The 24,343-nt window shown below is 46.3% G+C and overlaps 2 protein-coding genes across 5 annotated transcripts in view; one reads left to right on the forward strand and one right to left on the reverse strand.

The window, feature by feature from the left end:
* Positions 1 to 18,500, reverse strand: part of PIR (pirin) — a 90,397-nt gene extending 71,897 nt beyond the window's left edge. The window contains exons 1-3 of one of the 3 annotated variants that reach the window (XM_045472300.1): positions 18,090 to 18,500; positions 16,668 to 16,796; positions 9,810 to 9,902 (exon numbers count right to left, since the gene is read on the reverse strand). In XM_045472300.1, the coding sequence (XP_045328256.1) occupies positions 9,810 to 9,902; positions 16,668 to 16,763 (189 nt within the window). In that variant the 5' untranslated portion in view covers positions 16,764 to 16,796; positions 18,090 to 18,500. Of the gene's footprint in view, positions 1 to 9,809; positions 9,903 to 16,667; positions 16,797 to 17,103; positions 17,706 to 18,089 lie in introns of those variants that run through there. The other 2 variants (XM_045472301.1, XM_045472299.1) reach the window with 2 other exon arrangements.
* Positions 18,501 to 21,437: 2,937 nt separating this feature from the next.
* BMX (BMX non-receptor tyrosine kinase) overlaps positions 21,438 to 24,343 on the forward strand; it is a 53,367-nt gene continuing 50,461 nt past the window's right edge. For both annotated transcript variants that reach the window (XM_045472289.1, XM_045472290.1), the window contains exon 1: positions 21,438 to 21,718. In XM_045472289.1, the coding sequence (XP_045328245.1) occupies positions 21,716 to 21,718 (3 nt within the window). In that variant the 5' untranslated portion in view covers positions 21,438 to 21,715. The remainder of the gene's footprint in view (positions 21,719 to 24,343) is intronic.

Raw genomic sequence — 24,343 nt, forward strand, 5'->3', positions numbered from 1 at the left:
CTGGCTCCTTGTGTAATCATCAGGCTAACACCACCTACATCTCTTAAAACTGTGGTCAAGCAGAGTGCCTGGGTGGCTCAGTTGGTTAAGTGTCCGACTTCCGCTCAGGTTACCATCTCATGGTTCGTGGGTTCGAGCCCGCGTCGGGCTCTGTGCAGACAGCTCAGAGCCTGGAGCCTGCTTCGGATTCTGTGTCTCCTTCTCTCTCTGCCCCTCCCCCACTCACACTCTGTCTCTCTCTCACTCTCAAAAATAAATAAGCATTTAAAAAATTAAGAAGAAAAACTGTGGTCAAGGTGTTCACGTCGTTCGTTTTACTTCCTGTGTCATATTGAAGGGGCCTCCAGGGAATGGTTTGCCGACTTCTATGATCACCCAAATTTCCTACATGCAAAAGCCTAGTGTCTGCAGCCAGGGCGAAAGTGGGTCCTTGGAAGTATTGTTGCTTCAGAGTGCCCTCTGCTGATCCTAACGATGTGTGCACACTTTGTCCTACCAGACCTCACCGGAACAGGGAGGGGGCTCTCTAACAGAGCCACTGAGAACCACGCATGTCTTCTAGCACGTGCATGGGGTCTCTGCTTCAGGACCGTGTGTCCCTGTGGCAGGCTGCCATCTAGACGTCAAGGGACCAGCTGTGTTGTGGTGTAGAGGGAAGTTTTTCTGCTCACACGGTCTCTAGTCGAAAGCTGTCAAGACAGACAGCTAACAATGAAGGTTTGGCGCTCACAGAACTCTTGCCAAGTTAGGCTTAAGGGATGTACCTCTTGGTTTACTACTTTGTTAAGATTTCATTACGTTGAATTTAATTAAGCAGCTGACATCTTTTGTTGGGTGCATTACTCTTATTCTGATTCAATTCATTGCAAGGATTTAACTTCTCAAATTTTTGGCTAACGTGTTCATTGTGCTTGAGGTTTCTGGGCCACAGGTTCTGGACTTCAAGAAGCAATAAAACATTTTATAATAAGGGGGTCTGATATAGGGATGTCATTTTTTATCTTTTGTCTTTTTTAAATTTTTTTTAATGTATATTTATTTTTGAGAGAGGCACAGAGTGTGAGCAGGGGAGGGGCAGAGAGAGGGAGACACAGAATCCGAAGCAGGCTCCAGGCTCCGAGCTGTCAGCACAGAACCCAACGCGGGGCTGGAACTCACAAACTGTGAGATCACGACCTGAGCTGAAGTCGGACGCTCAACCGACTGAGCCACCCAGGCGCCCCTATCTTTTGTCTTTTTAAATAAACTTTTCATTTGGGGGTAATTTTAAATCTCTTTTTTTTTTTTTTTTTTTGCTTTCATTGCAGCTTGCACAAGGGAAAATGTCATCAGAAACTCATAAACAGGAAGTTAGAAAGCCTCCAGAAGGAACATACTTCCCTACCTTCAGGGAGCCACCACTCTAGCAGGGGAAACACTACTAAAACATGCAGGTAAGAGAAGTGAATACTAAAAAGAAGTACAATTAGTCCCCAAGGAAGCACAGAAGATTCATTCTGATGAGCAAGAATCCGAAGGAATGGGGGCATCACTCATGAAGGAGGCAGCCCCCCAATGATTTTAAAATGTCTCATTACCGGGGAAAAGCTGGGGTGGGTGGGGCAAAAAAGTAGAGAAGGAGGAAAAGAATTTTGTGGGTTGTACTAAAAGGCCATGAGCAATGAAAGCAGGATTTTGTTATCACATTATGACTAGATCATGAGTGGTCTTGTGGCTACAAGAAGTTAAATGATTGTCCTTAAACATGCAGGCAGTTAACCAACCTAATCCATTTCCTCATTGCACGGATGTTCAGAGAGATAAGAGCATTACTTCGCACTTACAGCTGGGAGATTCGGATCCCTGAACCACAAAAGCATCGGGCCCCACAGTAAGTAACAGAAAGACCGTGAGGTGTCCACAGCTGGAGACCTGTGTCACAGGGGGTGTCATTTCTAATGTTTTTAACTTGACAACGTCTCGCAACAACATCAGATGTATAGAACGGGAACTCTGTTCCAGAAGGAGTGGTGGCATGGAAGACTGGACACATGTGGGCCCGGGATCAGATGGGCCTGCCCAATCCTGCCCTACATGGGCTGTGTGACCTTGATGGGTCACCACTTCCCTGAGCCTCTGTTTCCTCATCTGTAAAATGGGGGAGCTGACAATTCCTACTTTTCAGGATTGCTGTGAAGCTTATAAGTAATGTATAGGTGGGTGGGTGGCCTGGGTGGCTCAGTCGGTTAAGAAGGCATGTGAAACTTCTCATAAAACTGGTAGCCGATGCGGCATGGCAAATTTCCTTTAGGTTTAGTCCTATAGGGTCAGGCATTTCATTTTAAGAGTGTCTACTGAGGCAGAACTCTGAAGCAGCTTTGCTAATAGTGTTGAAGATTTTTGCGAGAAGCTTTTTATCACGTCATGGCCTATGTTCGTTTACTCTGGACTTAATTTTAGTCTCACTTAAAAAGCGTTATTTGGCGACATAAAAGGACATTTAATGACTGGTTTACACTCTTTATCACACCCCCTCCTCCAAGGAGGAGAATTCTAGGAATGTTCTCTGCCTATAATCGTCATAGGGTAGGAGTGGGACAGAGGGGGAAGTCTGCTGGGAATTTATTTGGAAAACTTTTGAAAAACAGTTAACTGCTACTTTCCTTCGTGTGACCTATGCTTCCTGACATGGACCCGGGTTGAATTCTATGCTGTGGGGACCGTCCTCTGAGCTGCAGGACGCTCAGCTGCAACTCTGGCCTCTACTCACTAGATGGCACTAGCGCCCTCCAGATGGTATGATCAGAAATTGCCACACGGACCCCCTGTAGGCAAAGGCACCCCCAGAGGAGAACCACTGGCATAGACACTCTAAAATCCAGACTTTTTTTAAAAACGTTTATTTATTTTTGAGACAGAGCGAGAGACAGAGTGCAAGAGGAGGAGGGGCAGACAGAGGGAGACAGAGAGTCCGAAGCAGGCTCCAGGCTCCAAGCTGTCAGCACAGAGCCCGACGCGGGGCTCGAACTCTCGAACTGCGAGATCATGACCTGGGCTGAAGTTGGCCGCTCAACTGACTGAGCCAGCCAGGTGCCCCATTGAGATCATTTAGACATACCCTAGAATCAAGGCATAAGTAAGAACACCCCAAATGCCCATCGACAGACAACTGGATAAACAAAATGTGGCATATCCATATGATGGACAATTATTCAGCCATTAAAAGGAATGAAGTTCTGACATGTTACAACTTGGATGAGCCCTGAGAACTTTTGCTAAGTGAAAGGAACCAGACACAAAAGACCAACACAGGATTCCTTTTATATGAAATGTTCAGAATAGGCAAATCCCCAGAGACAGACAGTATGGTTGCCAGAGCCTGGGGGAAGAAGAAGATGGGGAGTGACTTTGAGTAAGTATGGGCTCTCTTTTGGGGTTGATGAAACTGTTCTGGAATCAGAGGTGACAGTTGCACAATATTGTGAAAATACTAGAAACCACCAAATATTTTTTTAAAACTTTGTGAATATGTATTTGTATCTGCCATTATGTGCTTGTTTTCTAAGCACCGTCTTTTGGACAGTGTAATGTGAATTCTGGAATTTTCTCTGAATCAATGTAGTATGTAGAAGTAATCACTCAGTAAAATAGCCCATCTTTCCCCACAGTACAACTGAAAATAAACTATTTTTTTTTTTTAAAGAATAAAGGTATAGCCTTTGCTTTGTATACAAATCCTACACTATGCCATAATAATTCTGTCACTTTCCAACTGTCATGGAGATTATTCTATATTAGAACATATCAAGCTGTGGCATTCTTCTTAACAGCTGTGTAGTATCCTTGTATGGATGCGTGTGTTTAAACCACTAGTTCTCTACTGGGGGTCATTTGGTAGCCCTTGTCCTCCAAAGCAGACAGTTGGCAGTATCTGGAGACACTTTTTGTTGTCACCCCTGGCGGTAGGGGGGCGCTACTAGCATCTAGCGAGTAGAGGACAGGAAAGCTGCTTAACATCCTACAGTGCACAGGACCACCTGACCGGAAAGAATTCTCCTCCCAAAATGTTAATAATGCCCAGGTTGAGAAATTGGCTCAACTTTTAAAAAATGGAATAAACAGGGGCACCTGGGTGGCTCAGTCCGTTGGGCATCCGACTTCAGCTCAGGTCATATCTCACAGTTCGTGATTTCAAGCCCTGCGTTGGGCTCTGTGCTGACAGCTCAGAGCCTGGAACCTGCTTCGGATTCTGTGCCTCCCTCTCTCTCGGCCCCTTCCTCACTTGCGCTCTTTTTCCCTGTCTCTCAAAAATAGATATTTTAAAAATTCTTTTAAAAAAATTAAAAAATGGAATAAACATTTGTATAGTGAGCCTTTATTCTTACTTTGGTTTCTTTTTTTTTTTCCCCCAGAAAAGTATTGAGATTTCTAGAAGTAGGTTAAATGGGTTAAAGGGGAACGCCTTTTTCCTCTGAGGTACATGGGGCTCCCGTTGCTACAATGAAGGGGGTATTTCCTCCATTCTATCTGGTTATTGCTTTCCTGCAGGAAAGCGGGTGATTTTTGCATATTTATTTTAAATTCAGCAAGTTACTAAGAAGTTTTGGTTGATACTCTTAGCACAGTGGTGCCAAAGGGGTCTTGGGGGTGAGGATGGCTTTCTATAATCTGTTGCGCCTCAACTGCAAACCATGCCAAACATACAAGCTACAACCTCCAAGCCTGCGCCATAAGCCCAGCTTCTGGAAACGTCCTGTGCCCTCCCTCCTCCTCCAGTCACGCCACCGCCCAGAGCTGGATGCAGCCACTGTGGGGTTTGCTTTTGTTAGCATAGTCCCACAAAGAAATAATTTTTCCTCCTCCTCTCCAACAGCTGTAACTCATATTAGTAGCTTCGAACTTTCCGGGGCGATATTAAATCATAATGGCGCTGGTAGACATTCTTGTCTTTTTGTCCCCTCAAATTAACAGGATTATGTCTAATATCTCAGTGTTAGATGTGACATGGGAAGTTCACCGAACAATAGTCTTCATGATACTGAGAAAGTATCCCTCTTTCCCAGTTTTCCTAGAGTATTGTTTTCTTTCCAAAATGGGTTTTGATTCTTTTATTTCTTTTGAGAGAGAAAGAGAGAGAGAGAGAGAGAGCACATGTGCGGAAGCAAGCAGGGGAGGGGCAGAGGGAAAGGGGGAGAGAGAGAATCCCAAGCAGGCTCCACACTGTCAGCACGGACAAAGCCCGACGCGGGGCTCGAACTCATGAACTGTGAGATTATGACCTGAGCCAAGATCAAGAGTCGGAGGCTTAACCGACTGAGCCACCCAGGTGCCCCATGCGTTTGATTTCGATCAGGCTTCCTTTTTACCCCCAGCTTTGATTCAACAATGGGATAGTGTGGTTTTGAGAGTACACAGCAAGGTAGGAAAAACAGGCTGTGTGGGAGACGGGGGTTTGATTCCAGCTGTGAGTTTTCGGTGTGAATCACCAGCACCCTTCCCTCCCTCTCCAGGATATGGTGCGGGCAGTGCATGCAAAGGCTGCTGGCCACCGTCCAGGAAATAGGAGTGTGGCTTTTCTGATGGGCACACCCTTGGAAACAGGACGGGTTTGTTCTCCTGAACAAAGTCAGAGAACCTGCTGAGGCTTGTAGTGAAAAACCTGGGGGGGAAAACACTTCTAAGCCCAACTAAGAGCATAATAGACACCATCATCCTTAAATGTCCCTGACACATGATGATTTACTCCTAACTGTTCTTAAATGTAACCAAGCAGGAGTGACCGGGGACTTTCAGTGCTAAAACCAGGAAAGTCCCAAAGCTATAATTTAAACGATGATTTTGAAAGGCATACAACACGCTTCTTCTCAGAACAGGCGAAGAGAAGAGTTCATCAACAGCGTGCTGAACTTGAAGGGCTTCTTTTTCCAGCTCGACTCAACTTTGGCAGGGCATGGGTTCTTCAGTTGGTTCTGTTTCCCAGAAACCAGAGTTGCCCTAAGCAACTCAAGCTATTAGGCCTGACCAGAAATAGGTAAATACAAAAAGTTTCCACCCTTTACCACCCAGGCCTTTTGAAAACAATGCTTCCCAGAGGCCTAACTCCCGGCAGGAAACACTGACTTGCATTTTCCCCTTCTTCTTGTGACCTCCAGCTGTACCTCCTTCTCCAGGGCATTCCTGCTCCCTCAATTCTCCGGCAAATTTGCCACGGAAAATATACAGTTCTCCAAACCATTAAGTAGAAAACAACAACAACCGCTATAAATGGGTCCTCGCTCTTTCCCATCTGGTAGAATTATAGTACTTCCGGTTTGGAAGATCATCTCGATCATCTTAATGTGCTCACCAACCCCTCGGGGCTGTTGCTGAAATACGCCGCTGCGTGGGTCCCACTTCAGGCGATCGGAATTTTCTAGGATAATATTCTCCACATTTCTTTGATCACGTATCACTATTAGCTACAAAAAAAAAAAAATGTGAGCATGCACTCATAATGCATGTATCTATTTAGGTTGTGTATTCCCGGGACCTGGGATAGTACAACGTAATTTCATTTTTATTTTAACAAATTAATGGAAACCGGCACAGCACTGACTCATGTGGCACACAGCCTATTTTGAGGACCACTGATCCTGAAAACGCACCCATTATGTTAGCATTCAGCGAATGCTTGTATTTCTCCAGGCATAAGAAAATCACTCTGATTCAGGAAGCCTATTCTATGTTTTATATGTATATTATAACACATATAATAAACATATATATGTATATATATAACATGTTATTACAAAGGTCTTCCTTCTATTGGTTTGTATCTATGCTTCGCATCCAAAGGTTTACCTTTGAGGGCATGCAAAATAAGCCTAATCCCTCTTAACACTACTGCAACTCCTATCCCTGAAAACGGCCGGATTTCCTCGATAGACAAGAAGCTTCTCTAACACAGTAAGGATCCCAGCAACCCAACAGAAAAAAATAGGCCAAGGATATAAATATGTAAGGTAAACAAATACTTAAAAATGACAACAAAAACATAACCTCACTCAGCTAGGAAAAGGGAAACTTAAAACCACGCTGAAGTATTCTCTTTCATTTATCAAAACGGCAAAGAGCTGGAACAGCGGGATCAGCCCGTGATGTTGGTGTTGCTGAGGGAAGCCTGGCACCCCCACACACTGCTGTGCTAACGTTGATTGGTACAACCTCCATGGCAGGTGCCTGATGAAGCCATTCAAGAGTCGTTGTTTGAATACTGGGAAAATGCTAACCTTATAATGGTAAATGAAAAAAAAAGAAAGAAAGAAAACAGCACAATACCAGAAAAAATATACTAGAAGGAAATTTATCCAAACAATAACGATATGTATTTCTGGATGGTAAGACAACATAACAAATGATTGGTTTTGTTGTTGTTGTTGTTTAGTTTTTTGAGAGACAGAGAGGGACACAGAGATAGAGAAGGGCAGAGGGAGAGAGAGAGAATCCCAAGCAGGCTCCACACTCAGCTCGGAGCCCAGTGTGGGGCCCGATCCCATGACCTACACTGAAATCAAGAGTCAGACACTCAACCGACTGAGTCACCCAAGCACCCTTCTAGTTCTGTTCTTTATACTAATTAGCCTTTTCAAAATTTATACCAAGCCTGTAGAAAATGCAGCAGGGAGGAGATGATGAGAGCCTATCAGGGGGCCTGGTTCTGAACTGCAGACTCTTAACGTCCACGTTAAGAGACAGAAGAATGCTTGCCTTGCCTACACGCCTGGGAAAAGCCGATACAGTTGATTCTGGGTATTCCAGGTAGTTATGTTCTATAAAGTTGCCATGACCATCGGATTCACAAACGCTGAACGGCTGCTCTTGGGGAAATACAGGGCCTAGTCCCTTTGAGCCTCTGACCACATTTTCATCAACCGATCAACATAGAACCTTGTTTTATGTGTGCTTCTGTTTAAAGACATCTCACGAGTAGGTGAATTCGTGAATACAGGATCCACAAATAATGAGTAATGGCTGCAATTATAACTCTGCTTTTAGGGAAAATTCTTACTCAAAAGTAAAGGGCCAAATCCCAATATTCAACAGCTGAACGCCTTTGCAGGTGAAAGTTGAGCACCTTAAAATTTATAAATTGCAATTTATAAAGGAAATTAAGTTTCCTTTCCATAACAGAAAGGAAAGCAATGCGTGTCATGATTCATTTTATTTAATACATTCACTGTGTTAGCAAAAACTCTATTATCCAATTAAATTCAGCCAGTAGTTACTGAGCATCCCCACCTGCAGAACACGGTGATGTGTGGGATTATGTCAGCTGAAGCAATTTACAGTCCTCTTGGCCACGGGCGGGGAGGTTGAGGCCAATTCCTAACTCCAATACACAACAGACAGAATGTGATCGAGGTCACCATAGAGGTCTAACGCACATGAGACTAGTAAAAATAGAATACTATGGGGACCAAATGAAGGAGAGAGTGTACCCTCTTGGGACTGTCTTATAAAAGCTGGTGGAGAGAGTGGCATCTAAAAAGACCTTGAGGGACTGGTACAATGGTAACTGGAGCTGTGCGATGGGAGTGATGAGAATATCCTGGTACCAGAAGCAGAGGAGAATAGTGGGGACATGTGTTCTGGAAACCATCAGAATCCAGCATGGGTGTAGGATAAGTGAAAGGAATGGCTTCCATTACTGCTGTAAGGCAAGACACAATGCCCCCAAAGTGCTAACAGAGAACTGGACGGCCAATGACTAAGTGGGGAACGGAAACCGGTCCAACCACCTTGAGCCTTCATATTGTTTCCAGAATCTTCTTGGTTAACTCAACCTTTACATGGCAGTGGTTAACTCTTTAGCAGTCCATCTTTCACCTCCTTAACCAGAATGCAAACTGGAAGCAAGCAGGGGACCAAGCCTCCTGCTTCCTTAGCCTCTGTCCCTCTGCCCACCACCGACTCCCCAACACAACACACACACATCTAACCTACAAAGGATTGCCCAACACCAATGTCGGCATGTCACCAGTCTTTAGCAAGTATTTACTCATTCGGTAATTGGCTTTGACAAACACAAGTGAGCCCTGGTCTTCTTCCTAATACAGGTTCTTCTCACGGAGCAGATGGCTACATTTTCTCGGTAACTGTCCCTGCATTTTCCCAGAACATACGTATACGTACGTGTAGAGAATGAGAATCTTTTAAAGTGCCACCACATTGCATCATACATTTTTGTCTCTTTATCTAACTAAAACTGAAAACAAGTGTTCAGCAGAATCTCTGTAAATCTTAGAGTTAAATTTTTAAATGTACAGGTATGACCTTAAAATTCTAATTTTTAGGCTATGTTGTATTTCAGCCCCTTGATTCTAGAATTCCTTAGAACTGAATTGAAATACCAATAGTGTTCTTGGATTGTCTTTGGAGTTTTAAATATTACATGAGATTAAGCATTTCTGAATTTTCTTGAAGAAAAACAAGTTTCCTACATAAAATTATTTAAATCCCACCTTAAATTGTTTCTTCTCTCACAAATTATTTTAATTACATAAATATTTGAAGAAGCCAATCCTTGCTCTTTATTAACTGCACAAATAAAAATGTCTCCAGTGGCACAAATTCAAAGAACATTAAAAACAGCAAATATTTAAATCTGAATATACTTCATGTAAAGTATATGGCTTCCCAGAGTAGCCAGTCCAGAGCTAAGACCTTCAGAATTAATTTAACTATTATTCATTGTTTCTAACTCTGAATTTTCTATTAGAAGTGATCACTCAATTTAATTACGGAAGCAAATTTAAAAATACACACTTTTGCAGTCAAATTATTTTACTTACTGTCTCAAAACCTCGATGCGGGTGATCAGGAAATCCACCTGGTCTACCTCCTTTAAATTCGTCAAACAGTAAAAACGGGTCCAGATTTTTCAACTGAAATAAAAATTAAATCCAACAGATTAGACATGCCTTTTAAACCACACTACTGGGGGCTATCTTCATGGACAGATCTAGCAAAACTCACTGAAAACAACGTAGCTGATGAGAATCTTGAAATGAAAATCACTTTCAGGAAAGAATGCCTGATACACGTCCGCATGCACACGCGTGCACGCACACACACATGGACTGTAAGTACGTTAAAGAGCCTATTTTATAAAAGGTACAAAGAGGAGATAAACATTTCATGATCATCGAAGATCTAAACGGTCAAGCACAAACAAGATACAGTCTGTATCCTAAGCAGATTCAAAAATCCGTGATAGCATACATGCTCTGGAGGAAGGCAATTTAACACATACGAGGGAAGGGGAAGGATCAGGGAAGGTACTTTCAGGGAGGTGGCACCTGAGCTAGGTCCTGAAGTACATGTAGGAGTTAATGAAGTAGAAGGGGGGGGAAGGAAGAACATTCCAAGTAAAAGAGCAGAGAACACTGCTAAGCTATAGTAATTATAATAATCTATCTGTAGCTTCTTTTGGGTTTTCTTTGCAGACATTCAGATTGCCAGTGTATTTACCAATAAGCTTTTGCCCGGCAGTTCACAAATTTTTTGGTTGCATTAGATTAAAGCTGTGGCAGGCTGCAGTTTTTGTGGGGTCTGCTAGGCTTGGCTGGTCTCTCTACGTGGCTTATTTTCCATCCCAAGGTGAAACAGTGGCCACCATCTAGGACATGCTGTTCTCATCACTAAGGGCAGGAGCAAATGGGAGCCAAGTCAATAGTGCACAATCACATTAACACGTCCCAGGTCACAGCACGTGACATGGCCAAGCCCAAGGCAGGAGGAGGGCACTTAAACCCTGCCTATGAGACTCAAGGGGAAAGCACCTAAAAGTGGGTTTGGAGTGTGTAATCCCATTATGGGGGGCAGTGAATATTTGGGAGTAGTATTCCAACCAACACCCATCAGCAAATAACTGGGGTCCTTTACCCTTCATTTTCATTCCTTACACTTTCTATTTCTTTTCCCTTTTTGCAAGCTAGCGCATCTACAACAATGCTGCGTAGAAATGCTGGTAAGTAGACGTCCTTGCTTTTCCCTGATTTTACATAGATTGCTTTTTCAAGATTCATCGGCATGCAGGTTGTTTAATACAGGTTTTCTGCAGACTCCCTCCACAAGGTGAAAGAATTCCCCTTCCGTTTCTAGTTTACTAATTTCTTAAACCTACACAGGTGTTGAATTTTATCGAACGCTTTTTCTGCACTGATCGAGATAATTTTTCTCTCCTTTAATGTCTTAATGTTGGTAAATTACATAAACAGATTTTCCAACATTAAACCAAATTTGCTGTGTTCAGACAACCCAAACCTTGTTGTGATATATTATCTTTTTTATACGTTGCTATATTTGCATAGTTAATATTTTGCTTATGATTCTTGCAAAAATGTTTATAAATGCCATGCAATTATCCTTTCACTTTGCTGTCCTTGTCTGCTCTTGACTGCAAGGCAATGTAGTTTCCTAAAGCGATGTGAGGTCTCCCTGGAGCTTCATCTGGAGGTGGAGAGTTTGTGTTACTGGAGTTATCTATAGTTTCAATATTGGGTGAAATTTGTCTGTAAGATCATCTGGACCTGTTGTCTTTGAGGTAGACTTTTAAAATAGGCTGGGTGGGCCTTTTAGGGAAATCCTTTATTTAAAAAAAAGGGATGGACAGCTAGCACTGATCCTTTTGCCCTTTCCCCTCGTCCTCCTCTCTGCGCCCAAGGGCGAATGGTTACTGTGGCCTCAACAGCTGTCTCGGGCCATAAGGGAATGCACTAAGAGCACTAAAATGATGAACTAATATAGAATGAGCATGGGTCTCTAATAAGTGGGGAGCCTTCAGGCCCACCCTACACTGCCTACTCTTGGGTTTTCAAAAGAGAAACACAAATCCGTACATATGCAAACCATTGGTTTTAGAGGCTGCCTTCTGTTACACAGTTGAACCTAATCCTGATATAAGGGTAGTAATGCCTGTGGCAGCAGCCCAGAACCAGCTGAGACCCCACTTTCCCAACACTCAATGAAATGCCAGCCTATATCAAGGCAATATGGAGGCAGCAGAAGGGAGAGGTCCTGTCAAAGATAAACTCCAATAGCTCAGACTACCTCCCGGGCCTACTCAACCTCTAGACAGGGCTGGGGGGTAACGATGAAAAAGTAGAGGGAAATTGCCAGCATGCAGTTCAAACTGAGATCTAGATTTGGCCTTGAATGGACGTGAGCTACAACTCTATGCTCCCCACCTTGACTCTACACGTAGAGATCCTGATAATGGAGAATGCCATCTACAGAGGCTATACCAATCAGGACCAAGATTAGTCAAGGTTATTTAATGATATTAAGGAACTCTTAGCATTTTTAAGTGTGTAATGGGATTATAGTTTCATTTCTTAAAGCTATTATCTTTTACAGATACCAACTGAAATATTTATAAGTACAATAAAAATGATTCACTTTTTTTTTTAATTTTTTTTTCAACGTTTATTTATTTTTGGGACAGAGAGAGACAGAGCATGAACGGGGGAGGGGCAGAGAGAGAGGGAGACACAGAATCGGAAACAGGCTCCAGGCTCTGAGCCATCAGCCCAGAGCCCGACGCGGGGCTCGAACTCCCGGACCGCGAGATTGTGACCTGGCTGAAGTCGGACGCTTAACCGACTGCGCCACCCAGGCGCCCCCAAAAATGATTCACTTTTAAAATACTTTGAGTGAGGAAATGGTTGGGGGACACAGAGGAAACAAGAATGCCCATGAGTTGATCACTGTGGATGTTGGGTACATGGAGATTCATTATACTATCTTCTCTTCTTTCCTATTTTAGAAATTCTTCATAATAAAAAAATACGTGAAAGAGTGGTCCAAGGAAAATCGCACTCCACCAAGGAGTGTCTGGTGGAAGGGGGTGTGGAGCATTGAGACAAGTGCAAATGAGTGACAGGCTTCCCTCCTGTTTCCCAACAGAAAACAAGCCACTAATATCATGCTGTGCAATCATTCAAATTCCAGCTTGGCCCACATTTAATCATGATGAAAGGTGTGAGCTGACTCCACTCCTTCTTTACTGTTCATCACCAAAAGGCTCAGTGAGAGCTTTGTAAATTCCTCTGCCTCCACGTTTACCACCATAGGGAACATGTCACTTAGGGCCACTAATATGAAACACTTGTAAATTCTACACTAAAATAGCTTTGTGCTCCAAAGGGTGTGAGATGTTTCTTCAGAGACAAAGTCTGGGTGCAAAAAGTTTGAAAAGTAACTACCTTGAAGCTAGATTGGTGCTTTCCTTCTCTGCCGACTGGAGAATTAGGGGTTGCAGGGTACTGAAAACTATGGTGACAATCTAAATGGCCAGAAGTAGGTCCAGGAGGAAGACAACAGTGGATGCCATACACTGGAGGAGGTCATAGCTATTTCATTGATGGTCATGAAGAACTGATAACAACGTGGCAAGTGCTACGTTACTGTGTTCAATGAAAAACCAAGGACACAAAATTGTTTATTTTGTATAATCCCCATGATGTAAAATATACAACTATATGGACACAAAAGGAAACACCCTCTGTCTTAATAGTGATTAAACCAGGGTGATGGCATTAGAAGTGATTCCTATCCACTTACTTTTTTCTTAGGGTAGAGGCATACACAGAAGACCCTCTGAATTAGTAGAATGTGGGTATCTTTAACATTGTTTTGGTGTTTAATTATTTTTGAGAGAGACAGAACACAAATAGGGGAGGAGCAGAGAGAGAGGGAGACACAGAATCTGAAGCAGGCTCCAGGCTCCGAGCTGTCAGCACAGAGCCCAACGCGGGGCTCGAACTCACAAACCGCAAGATCATGACCTGAGCTGAAGTCGGACGCCTAACCGTCTGAGCCATCCAGGTGCCCCAGAATGGGGGCATCTTTAAAGCATAAGTCTTCAGCAAGGGACTCTTAACTGGGTACCATGGATAGAATTCAGGGTGGCTATACACTTGGCTGGGGAAAAAAATTACATCTTTATTTTCACTAACCTCTAACTGAAAATTTCTCTTCTGAATTTTTTTCTAGTAAAATATATATAATAAAATTTACCATCTTAACTCTTTTTAAGTATACGGTTCAGTGTCATTAAGTACATTCACATTGGTAGGCAAGAGTCACCGACAGCCATCTCCAGGCTGAAATGCTTTAATCATGAAGACAAAGAATCACAGTAAATGACCGGGACCTGTGACTCCAGAAATCAAAGCTCTTATCATAGCACATGACAGTGGTTGCAGGTGTACTGAACTATTTTTTTTTTTTCAACGTTTATTTATTTTTGGGACAGAGAGAGACAGAGCATGAACGGGGGAGGGGCAGAGAGAGAGGGAGACAGAATCGGAAACAGGCTCCAGGCTCTGAGCCATCAGCCCAGAGCCCGACGCGGGGCTCGAACTCACGGACCGCGAGATCGTGACCTGGCTGAAGTCGGACGCTTAACCGACTGCGCCACCCAGGCGCCCCTAAACTATTATTGTTCATGTGCCTCACAGCTTTGCAATTAGGGAGTTCTATGAACTGCCACCAGGTCTTATTATTTAATGCAAAATTACTAGATTGCAAATCTGCTTTGTAATATTGTGCTAACCATATTTCAATATGTTTTCCTTTGTAATCCTATGTATTTTGTTTCATGTGTATAAAAAATATTATTCTGAGAAAGAACTTGTAGGTTACACCAGCCCCCCGCCCCAAGGGGTTGACAAGACAAAAAGAAATTAAGAAACGCTCAGCAGATGTGTTCTGACAGATGGGGTAATTAAAGTATTAGCTACCCCCAACACAATGGGTGTCCGAGTTCCATACAATCGTTCTGTCCGTGACCCACCCACCACGCATTCAGCCCTTACAATAATCCTGTTTGCATGTATCCCATTGGAAAACAATGTCTGATGGACCCCAAAACACATTCACAGGTGAAGAGGAAGCTAATGGCAGAAAGAGTAAGGGAATATCAGAGCAGAATCTAAGAAGAGGAACCAACCAACCTCATTTTTTAAAAAGAATCCATTTCCCTAATATACTGCTTCCTTTATTCAAAAATATTTGGGGAGGGGGAAGATGTCCAGCATCAGTAATCATCAGGGAAATGCAAACCAAAACCACAATAAGATATCACCTCACACCGGTCAGAATGACTATTATCAAAAAGACAAGAAATAACAAGTATGGGGGGGTGTGGAGAAAAGGGAGCCCTTGTGGACTGTTGGTGGGAATGTAAGTTGGTGAAGCCACTAAGGAAAACAGTATGGAGGTTCCTCAAAACATTAAAACGGGGAATGCCACATGATCCAGTGATCCCACTCCTGGGTGCTCACCCAAAGAAAACGAAAACACTAACGTGAAAACAGATCTGCACCCCCGTGTTCACTGAAGCATTATTCACAATAGTCAAGACATGGAAACAACCGAAGCGTCCACTGAATGGATAAAGAAAATGTGTGTGTGTGTGAACACACATACACTATGAAATATTATTCAGCCATGAAAAAGGAGATCTTGTCACGTGCAACAACACGGGTAGATCTTGAGGGCATTATGCTAAGTGAAAGAAGTCAGACAGAGAAAGGCAAATACCATATGATCTCACTTATGTGTGAAATCAAACAATAAATACAGAAACCGAGCTCACAGACACAGAAAACAGATTAGTGGCTGTTGCCAGAGGTGGGGGTGGGCGAAATAGGTCAAGGTGTTCAAAAAGTACAAACTTCCAGTTAGAAGATAAGCAAGTCCTGGGGATGTGATGCGCAACATGGTGACTATAATTAGTATTACTGTGTTACATATTGGAAAGTTGCTAACAGAGAAAATCTTAACGGTTCTCATCACAAGAAAAATAAGTTCTGTAACTATGTATGGTGATCGACATTAACTACACTTATTGTCGTGATCATTTTGCAAGACAAGCAAATACCAAATCATTATGTTGGCCACCTGAAACGAGTACGATGTCGTATGTCAATTATATCTCAATGAAAAACAATCTTTCTGGAACCCGGTATGCTGCGCAGCGCTGTGTTCCTTGGGCTATAAACACCATTTGCTACCTTTCTGTGCCAATAAGATTTTCTTTTCTGCAAGTCACCATGCCCCCGGTAATTTTCAAATAAAACTGCTCTCCCGTGTTGAAAGAGGTCTACCTGACCTAAAATCACCTCATATGAGAGAAGCCTCCACACACCCCCTCCACCACGAGAGGCCCAGAGTTGAGTCCCGGTGGTTTTTTCCAAGAACCCAAATCCCTGACACTGGCTGACTGGCCAACGGTGGACACATGACCCAGGCGAGCCAATCAGATTCTCTCCCCTGGGAAGTTGGAAGTGAGCCCTACAGCTACTCCCTGGGGCTGTGAACTTGGGGCTATAAGGTGGGCCCATTTGGCGGCATGCACACTGAGGCAGGTAGATCAACCCAGGACAGCACAAGGGAACGCAGAGTAGGGGCACGGACGCCTCCGTTGCACCTTCTGCGCAGGACCTCTGTACCCATGTTAGAGGGACCCACTTTGGGGCGGGGCTGGTCCAGGGGGGACCCTAATCACTAAGTTTAGAGCTGCATGCTCTGGCACCCCCACAAGGCAGGTCATGATCGTCCCGGGCCCTCTCTTCCCAAGTTAACCCTCACTGTCCCACCAGTGCCTTCTGCCAAAAACACAAATAGCCACCCAACCAGCATACCTCGGGTCTGCCAATGCTTCTTCGGACCCTCGCCCCGACCCCTTCCGACTGCTCCCGGCTGAGCACGGACAGGGTAACCTTCTTGGAGGAGGCCATGCCCAAGTCTAAAAAGAGTGTTCCGACGCTGAGCTGTAGAGGAGAGAGGGCCAGAGGGGGAACAAAATAAAAGACAAATCATAAAGGAGGGCACATCCAAGGACTACGAAATAAAGGGTACTAAATTCAGACCTGCCCCAAATATTAACAGCTACAGTATATGGACTGCTTCCTCCGTACAAGACCTGGCTTAGGTCATCTAAAATAATGTTGGGGACCATGTATGGTACTAACTAGGTTCCCAGCACCCCACTAATTATTTGCAATCGTTACCTCATGCAATCCTACAGCCATCACTTACCAGGTTTAGCAATAACACTTCGGCCGGGCACTTACTAACCTCTAATGAGCGCTGTATCCGCTTTGTCTCATTGCAATCTCTCAAGTCCCGCCAGGGAGGTGCCACCATGAGGTAGAAAGATTTATGTGGTGACACACGGAACACGAAGGAAATCCGTGAGGTCTGTGACTCTCACCGGAACACGCCAAAGATCTTGGCACTGAAAGGATCTTCGAGGGTCACCAAATTCAAAGACCCATCTTTCCCCGCAGTTCACGGGCAACTTCAGCGGCAAGAAATCTTTGAGCTTTGTCAGGAAGTCCTCAGGAGCACGGGAAACCCCCGGGTGTCCCTGCCAATGCATCCTGTATTTCAGGACCAATCTACACCCCGCCTTTAGTATTCAAAAGCGTTTTCTCTCGGCGGGCCTAAGTTCTGCCGACTGGAGTATCACAGAACCAGTAATATTCAATCCCTTTTTCACTTCAAATGCTTGCAGACAGCAGTGGCACCAAATCCCTAAAACTCTTCTTCAAGCGAAACACAATCCACTCCTTCAAAGATCCCAACTCAGACCTAGAGAGTCGCTTTAGCAAGAAGCAAGAGACTCCAGAGCCGGAGAGCCTGGGTTTGCATCCGGGCTTCACCCGGTCCCAGCTGTGCGACCTGAGGCCACCTGCTAAGCCTCTGTATTCCTCAGTTTTTCCATTTGTGAAATAGGGGTAAGAAGCCTGCCAACCTCAACGGGGTGTGGTCGGCGCTCTAAGAATGTTAGCTGCTGTCACTCGGAGCCCTCCACTCGGCCACGCCCCCCCAGTCAGTCACCACGCGTCCTCCCGGGAGGAGGGCAATCAGTAAATACTTCCTGGGTGCTGGACAGGGGGGGTCCGAAATGAGCTTAATCCTCAAAGCCGTCCAGAACTGTCATCACACACGTACAAGCAAGCAGGAAGGGTCTCGCCCCTACCTATCTGCACTACTTCCAGGTCCTTCCGGACTCCCCGCCCGGAAATCCGAGGCACCCGAACCACGGACGCGGCGCTTACCGGATCGCAGTGCTTTGCCGCCAGGAAAGCCGCCTCCCACCTTCGCCAAACGTCAGGGTCCTACTTAAGCGTCCGCCGGCAGCTCCCGGGAGCCTGGGCCGGGAGTCTACGGCGGGCCGGGGAGGGCGTGGCCCCGCGCGGCGCTCCCGGCACCGCCGCCCCCGCCGGCGCGCGGCCCCCACGCGGCGGCAGCTGGAGCCCGGGCGGCGGCGCGGGGCGCGAGGGCGCCTCGCCGTGACTCAGCGTTTCGCCGCCCGCGGCCGCAGCGGGGCGGGAGGCGGGAGTCTGCGGGGCTCGGGGGGCGGAGGCGGGGGCGGGCGAGGGTGCGCTCCCGTCTCTCCAGGCCGCCGGGCTCCTCCCGCGCCCCCTTCCGCCCCTCCCCTGCCTGCTCGGCGACCCAGCGACCTCTGCGCCCCTCCCGCCCCGGAGAGGCGCGCCCCCGCGGGCGTCCGGGCGGGAGCTCCCGGCCCGTCAAGGACCCGCCCCCACCTCGTTAGGAGGCCCGTCGTTCACTGGAGTCTCTGGTCGCGCGTCCCTCAGAGCCGGGGCTGCACGTTCCAATCGTGCCTCCGGCACTTGTTAGCTGTGCGACCTGGGGCAGCTGGCTCAGCCTCTCTGTGCCTCCAGCTCCTCCACTGCAAAACAGGGGTGGGGATAATGGAACCAGCCTGGTAATGAGAATTACGTGAACTTGGTGTGTCCTAAGCACGACACAATTGTTTGTTGCATAAATACGTCGCCTGCTGTTTGGCCCTTAGAATGGGGGGGTGGGGGGAACGGTGGAGGTGAGGGCAGGAATGGAGGCGCCGACACTCTTGCCTGAAGAAGAGACAGGCTCGCGCCGGGCGACAGTTGGGTAAGAGCGCGCTTGTCGTGGGCGTGCTTGTGGACAGGCATTGGAGAGTTTTCCCAGGGCAGTGCACAGTCGCAGCGCCGGTGAGCGCGTCCAGCTCCCTGCTGGGGTTGTTAACCAGGAGGACGGGCACGGCCGTCAGCTTCTGTCCTCCAAACATCAGAAGAGCTTGTTGTGTGGTTTAGAGAAAGGAAAGAAAGTGGCACTTCCAAAGCGGGGACCAGAAAACTTTGTAAAGGGCCGGATGGTAAATGTTTTCAACTCTGCAGGCCACATATGTTCTCCGTGGAGACCGTTCCAAGGTTGGCCTCTGTAGCAACAAACCAGCCATAGACAACATGGAAGTAAACGGGTGCGGCTGTTTCAATAAAACTTCAGTTATGGCTCCTGTTGGGGAGGGAGGATTTCCTCTGCCCTTCAAGGTCCTTGTAGCTGGACTGAGAATCAAGTCGATGGGAGACAGATTAACAGGAGAAAATCGAATTTAATTCTGTGAGTATGGGGAATTCGCAGAGCTGTGAAATTCCAAAGACAGTGAGGCAACACGAGGCTTTCTGGCATCCTGAGCTCAGGACAGGGATGGGGGTGTGGGGACACAAAGGGAAGAAGACCATCTGTGGAAGGTGAGAGGAGATGTTTGGAAAACCAAGGTTGCCGTGCTATGCACGTCAGTCTCTAGGTAAAGAGGAATCTCTGTTAATCACGTCCACCCTCCACCCCCCACTCGCCCATCTCCTCTCATCAGGACCGAGGTTATCCGTTCCACCACCGAGGCCGAGATTTAATAGGCAAGCATCTCTAGGAGAGGGGATACATTTAATCTTCCATCCCAGTAGGTGTAAACCATTCACATCGGATCCCAGCCTCCACGTAGATCATTTTAGCACCAGAGGAGTAAATGCAGGAGGTGGTGGGGCGATACCCCCACTGAAGAGATTCCAGGGCAAAAGCTCAGGCTGTAGAGAGACACGACTGGAGCCCTTGGAGGCTTACTCTTTAGCAAAGAGAGACAGACATTAAAGGTAATAAATAAATCGTGCAGCAGGTGTCAAATGCTGTGGAAAGAGACGAAGCGGAGCAGAGAGAGGGAGATCCTCAGCGCTGGGTGGAGTGAGATTGTAGTACTAAACAAGGTGGTCCAGGTAGGGCTCATTAGGAAGATGCCACTTGAAGCAGAGCCCCGAGATGAGGACATGAACCAGGCAGATGTCTGTGGCAGTTTGCCAAGCAGAGGAAACCACCGAATGCTGAAATTTGGAATCAGAAGCAGGTAGATGGTGTTTAAAGCCATGGCACAAATGAATTTTTTAAAGTGGGGGGAAAAACAATAGAGGTCAGCCAGAAGCCAGAAGAAGCTCGCTCGTGCCTTAGAGAACGTTCCCAAGGGTGTCACTGGGTACGGGTGCCAGCACAGAGGATAATTTGAACAGATTAAATCACGTAATCGCAACAGCAGGTTGCCACAACAAGTTGGAATTAAACTAAAGACGTGCCAAATACAAAGCCAAAGAAAGGTTCGGGAGACGTGGCAGAGGAAGCGAATGAATAGAAGCAGTCAATAAATCTACGACATTTGACTCAGAGGAAACCACTCCCCACGACTGCCCCGGAGAGTTTCAAGGCCCAAGAAGGGATGGGGATCCTAAGAGATTGTGCCCAGGTGTTTCCAGTACTGGACTTAAACCTTCACTTGGGGGTTCTGCCTCCACAAGACATAAGACCCCTGAAGCTGTGGGCTGCCTCTGTTCTGTTTACTCCTGTCTCTGCTGGGCCCACGGCACGTTCTCACAAAGACCCGACCGGATGATGAGTGAACAGCAATGATGCGAATCCCGCGTCCACCCAAAGGAATACTCTTTGAAAGTCAGTAGCTTCACTCTCGTCTGCCACCCCAAGATTTCATCACACCGTGGAGGTTTCCAAATAAGTCCAAGTAGCCAAGCGTGTATAAGTTAATACAGTTGTCAACGCAATGCCAAAAGGCTGGCTGTGGTTTTCGGCCGTTGATAGTAGAGCCTAAAAGAACTCATTAGATGTATTTCATGTTACCGGTTAGCGTGCACCAGAGAAAAGGGTGGAATGAGGAAAGCCGAAAGCGGTGATGTTGTCAGAATGATGTCCAGCGACAATCACACTTTTTCATTGCAATCTTGGTGCATTGGCCAAACTGATCTCTTTTCTGCTTCTGGATTTCTTAATACCTTAAGGTGGGGAAATGTGCTCCTTTTGGGTCATATTAACTGTCTTTATCTGTCACATATTCTCCAGCCTCCCCTCGCCCAGGGTCCACTTGGAGTGTTCATTGCTTTCTCTCTGTGCACTTTGGCGTTACCTCACGGTTTCCTGATTCTTGAGAGAAGTCAGCGTCAGAAGTGCGGTTTTGCCGAGATATTTTCTTGTCCTTTCCAGCACAGAGCTCTATAAACAAAGGCAGGGTTATCACATGTACCCGGCAGCTGCCTGGGAAAAGCGGGAGCTGTAGTTATCAAAATTGGAACCTTTATGAAAAATGCTTTTGTCTCCGTTTTTGTTGCGTTCAATCAGATCAACAAGTGTTGGCTAAGTGCTGAGCGTGGTTTCCTGTGGGATTGTGCAAGGCCCTTGCAGGACAATAAACGTTTTGGGGGCACTGAGTAATGTAGCCATTTCTGACCCAGCAGCCGGGAAAATGTGAGACAATTTGCTGCCGCTGGAAGAAGGGCAGCGGGGGCCGTGTTCCTGCAAGAGCAGACCAACCTCACCGCGGCGGACCCCGGCGGCGGACCCAGCCAAAATGGTGCGTTTCGTGCAGGTGCCTACACGATGTCATATCCTACAGGCAAATAGGCTCAGGACGATGAATGTGAAATTGCCAGGGCTCCTCCAGGGACTTTGGATGAGACCGTGCAATTCGGAGGCCTGCTGTGGGTTTGCTGTAAATTCCCCCCGCGTTCAGAATCTCGTTCGGGGAAGCCGTCGGGTTGTGTGTATTTCACCGTCGGCTCCAGCTAGCTCTGTGGCTTTCTCCGTAGAGTTCTGTACGCATTGCCCTTCCGTGCCTTTGCATATCGGCTTCCTAACTGCTTCCGAAGAGACAGAGCAATGTTAGTCATACCTTCTTTCACTTATCTGTGTTTTTATGATGTTATTTTAACTACAAATATTTGCTCGCAGGTTCCCGAAGTCTTCCAAAATTGGGGCTTGGGGGTGTCTTTGATGGAGATGGAAGGATGGGGGAGGTGAACCTTTCAGTTGCACCACAGCCATACAATTTTGCAAGTTCTTGTGGACCATGAGAATTTCACTGGATTTAAAGAGTAGCGCAACTGTAACGTGGTCTAGCTCAGTGCTTTCCAAACTCTCACGAGCACAGGCTGACGCTGATACTGCCAGCCCATGGACCACGCTTGGAATAACATCCACGTGTTGGTTTGTGAGAAACCCAGTGGCACAAATACACAGTCAGGAAGGGGCTGGTTCAACCTGATTCTAAGGTGACCAGTCCCAGGGCCAAAAGCCTGTAACAGACGCATGGGTCAGGTGCTTGCTGACCAGAGAATCCCTGAGGTATATTCCTGCCTCTCACGATCCCCTATTCCCAGGATCTGGTGAAGGGAGATGAGAACTGAAATTTTATCACTGAGGGTCATTTCACTGTCGTCAGTGTCTAACCTTTCCTGTGGTCTTTTTTTTGTTTTTTAATTTTACATATGGAGTGATGAGGGGAAGGGGTACGGAGTTTAGGAATATCTACTAGCCTGCTAGGCATCATACCGCCATTTTCTCTTGATCCTCATAAACCTTTGACGTGGTTATTGTTTTAGTCCCTTTACAGATGGGGAAGCTGGGGTTTAGCAGGGTTAAGTAACAGGCCAGGTTGCACAGAGACAGAGCAGGGATTTGAACCCGCCAGCGTAGTGCTTTTGCCCACACCAACCTGTATCACCTAAGCAGTGTTATGGGCTACTAATTCAGCATAAGGTATTAGGACAAGGATTTAGCACTTTTTGCTTTTTTCCTAACCACCCCATAAGGTAACTGAATTAGGACATACCCCATAGGACAGGGGGAGTCTGGCCTATTCTACAGGGTAAACAAATGCAAATTTTTAAGCTGCTTTAAACAGTGCCTGGCGTAAGGCACACCCTCCTTAAATGTGAGCTAGGATTCGATCGCTCATATCCTTCAAGGTCTGGTTCTAATGCCTCCCTTCCATAATGTCTTTCTTGATTATCTTAAGAAATGACTTTCCTTCCTCAGGCCTTTCAGGGCAAAGAGATCCTGGACTCTGCTCTAGCACTTGAGTCATTTCTTTCCACCTTTCTGTTTTTCTTTTTTTTAACATTTATTTATTTCTGAGAGAGAGAGCGCGCCAGCAGGAGAGGGGCAGAGAGAGGGGCTGTGCTGACAGCAGAGAGCCTGATGCGGGGCTCCAACTCAAGAAACGTGAGATCCTGACCCGAGCTGAAGTCGGACACTCAACCGACTGAGCCACCCAGGCGCCCCTCTACCCTTTGCTTTCTTAACCATGAGTCAGTGCCCCTAATGCGCCCAGAACTTTCCCGTGGCTTTCGCATTCAAGCCACAGAAAACGACAGAGGCGTGACCCATCTCATCTTACAGGTCAGAAAGCTGAAGCTTAGGACAGGGTAGGGCCTTGGTCAGGGTGACACAGCACACACATGACAGCCCCATAGGCTCCTCTGTGCCTTCTCAGTCCACCACCCTCCGGCCGCCCGGCACACTAATCAGTTATGAAACCTATCTCTCAAGTCTGCTCCTGATCTCTCGGGCAGTGGAGGGCTGGTCCTCATTTGGGGAACCACTCGCTTGATGTCCGGCCCGCTGCAGGCTCGAAATCGAAATCGAGTGTGCTGGAGAGACCTGCAGAGTGACCTCCTTACTCTCCTGCTAATGGTTCCTCACAAATGTTAAATAAGCATGGCGCTTCCAAGTCATGGCCACTCAGCAGGCACCTTCAGTGTGGAAGTGACATAATGGTTGCTGGCTTCCTAAGAGAAAATACTATGTCGATTTCTGCCAGTGTTTTGGGTGCTGGTTCTTGTTTTTGCGTCCCCTGCACTTTAATCTCTTTCTAGTTTCACGCGCTTATGGAAATAGGCAGCCTGGGCTATTTGGTAGGCAAATTGATGTGTCTATACCATGTAGGTGGTAATATGAGACACCCGCTGCATTCCACCGGCTCCCCTATGGAAATCGATTTCTGGCTAATACGAACTAGCTTTAGGATCTTGTTTCATTTTGAAAGTCTTCTGAGCCTTCCCAATTGAATTTCCCTTAAATATGGGTACACAGAGCCGGATTTGCCAGTTGTCGGACAGGCATTTGAGTCAACAGTGGTACCTGAGCCTGGTGACTTATTGTCCTAACACAGGGAGGAAACATTGCATTGCTAAAAATT

This window comes from Leopardus geoffroyi, chromosome X (assembly GCF_018350155.1).
Source record: "Leopardus geoffroyi isolate Oge1 chromosome X, O.geoffroyi_Oge1_pat1.0, whole genome shotgun sequence".
Lineage (NCBI taxonomy): Eukaryota > Metazoa > Chordata > Mammalia > Carnivora > Felidae > Leopardus > Leopardus geoffroyi.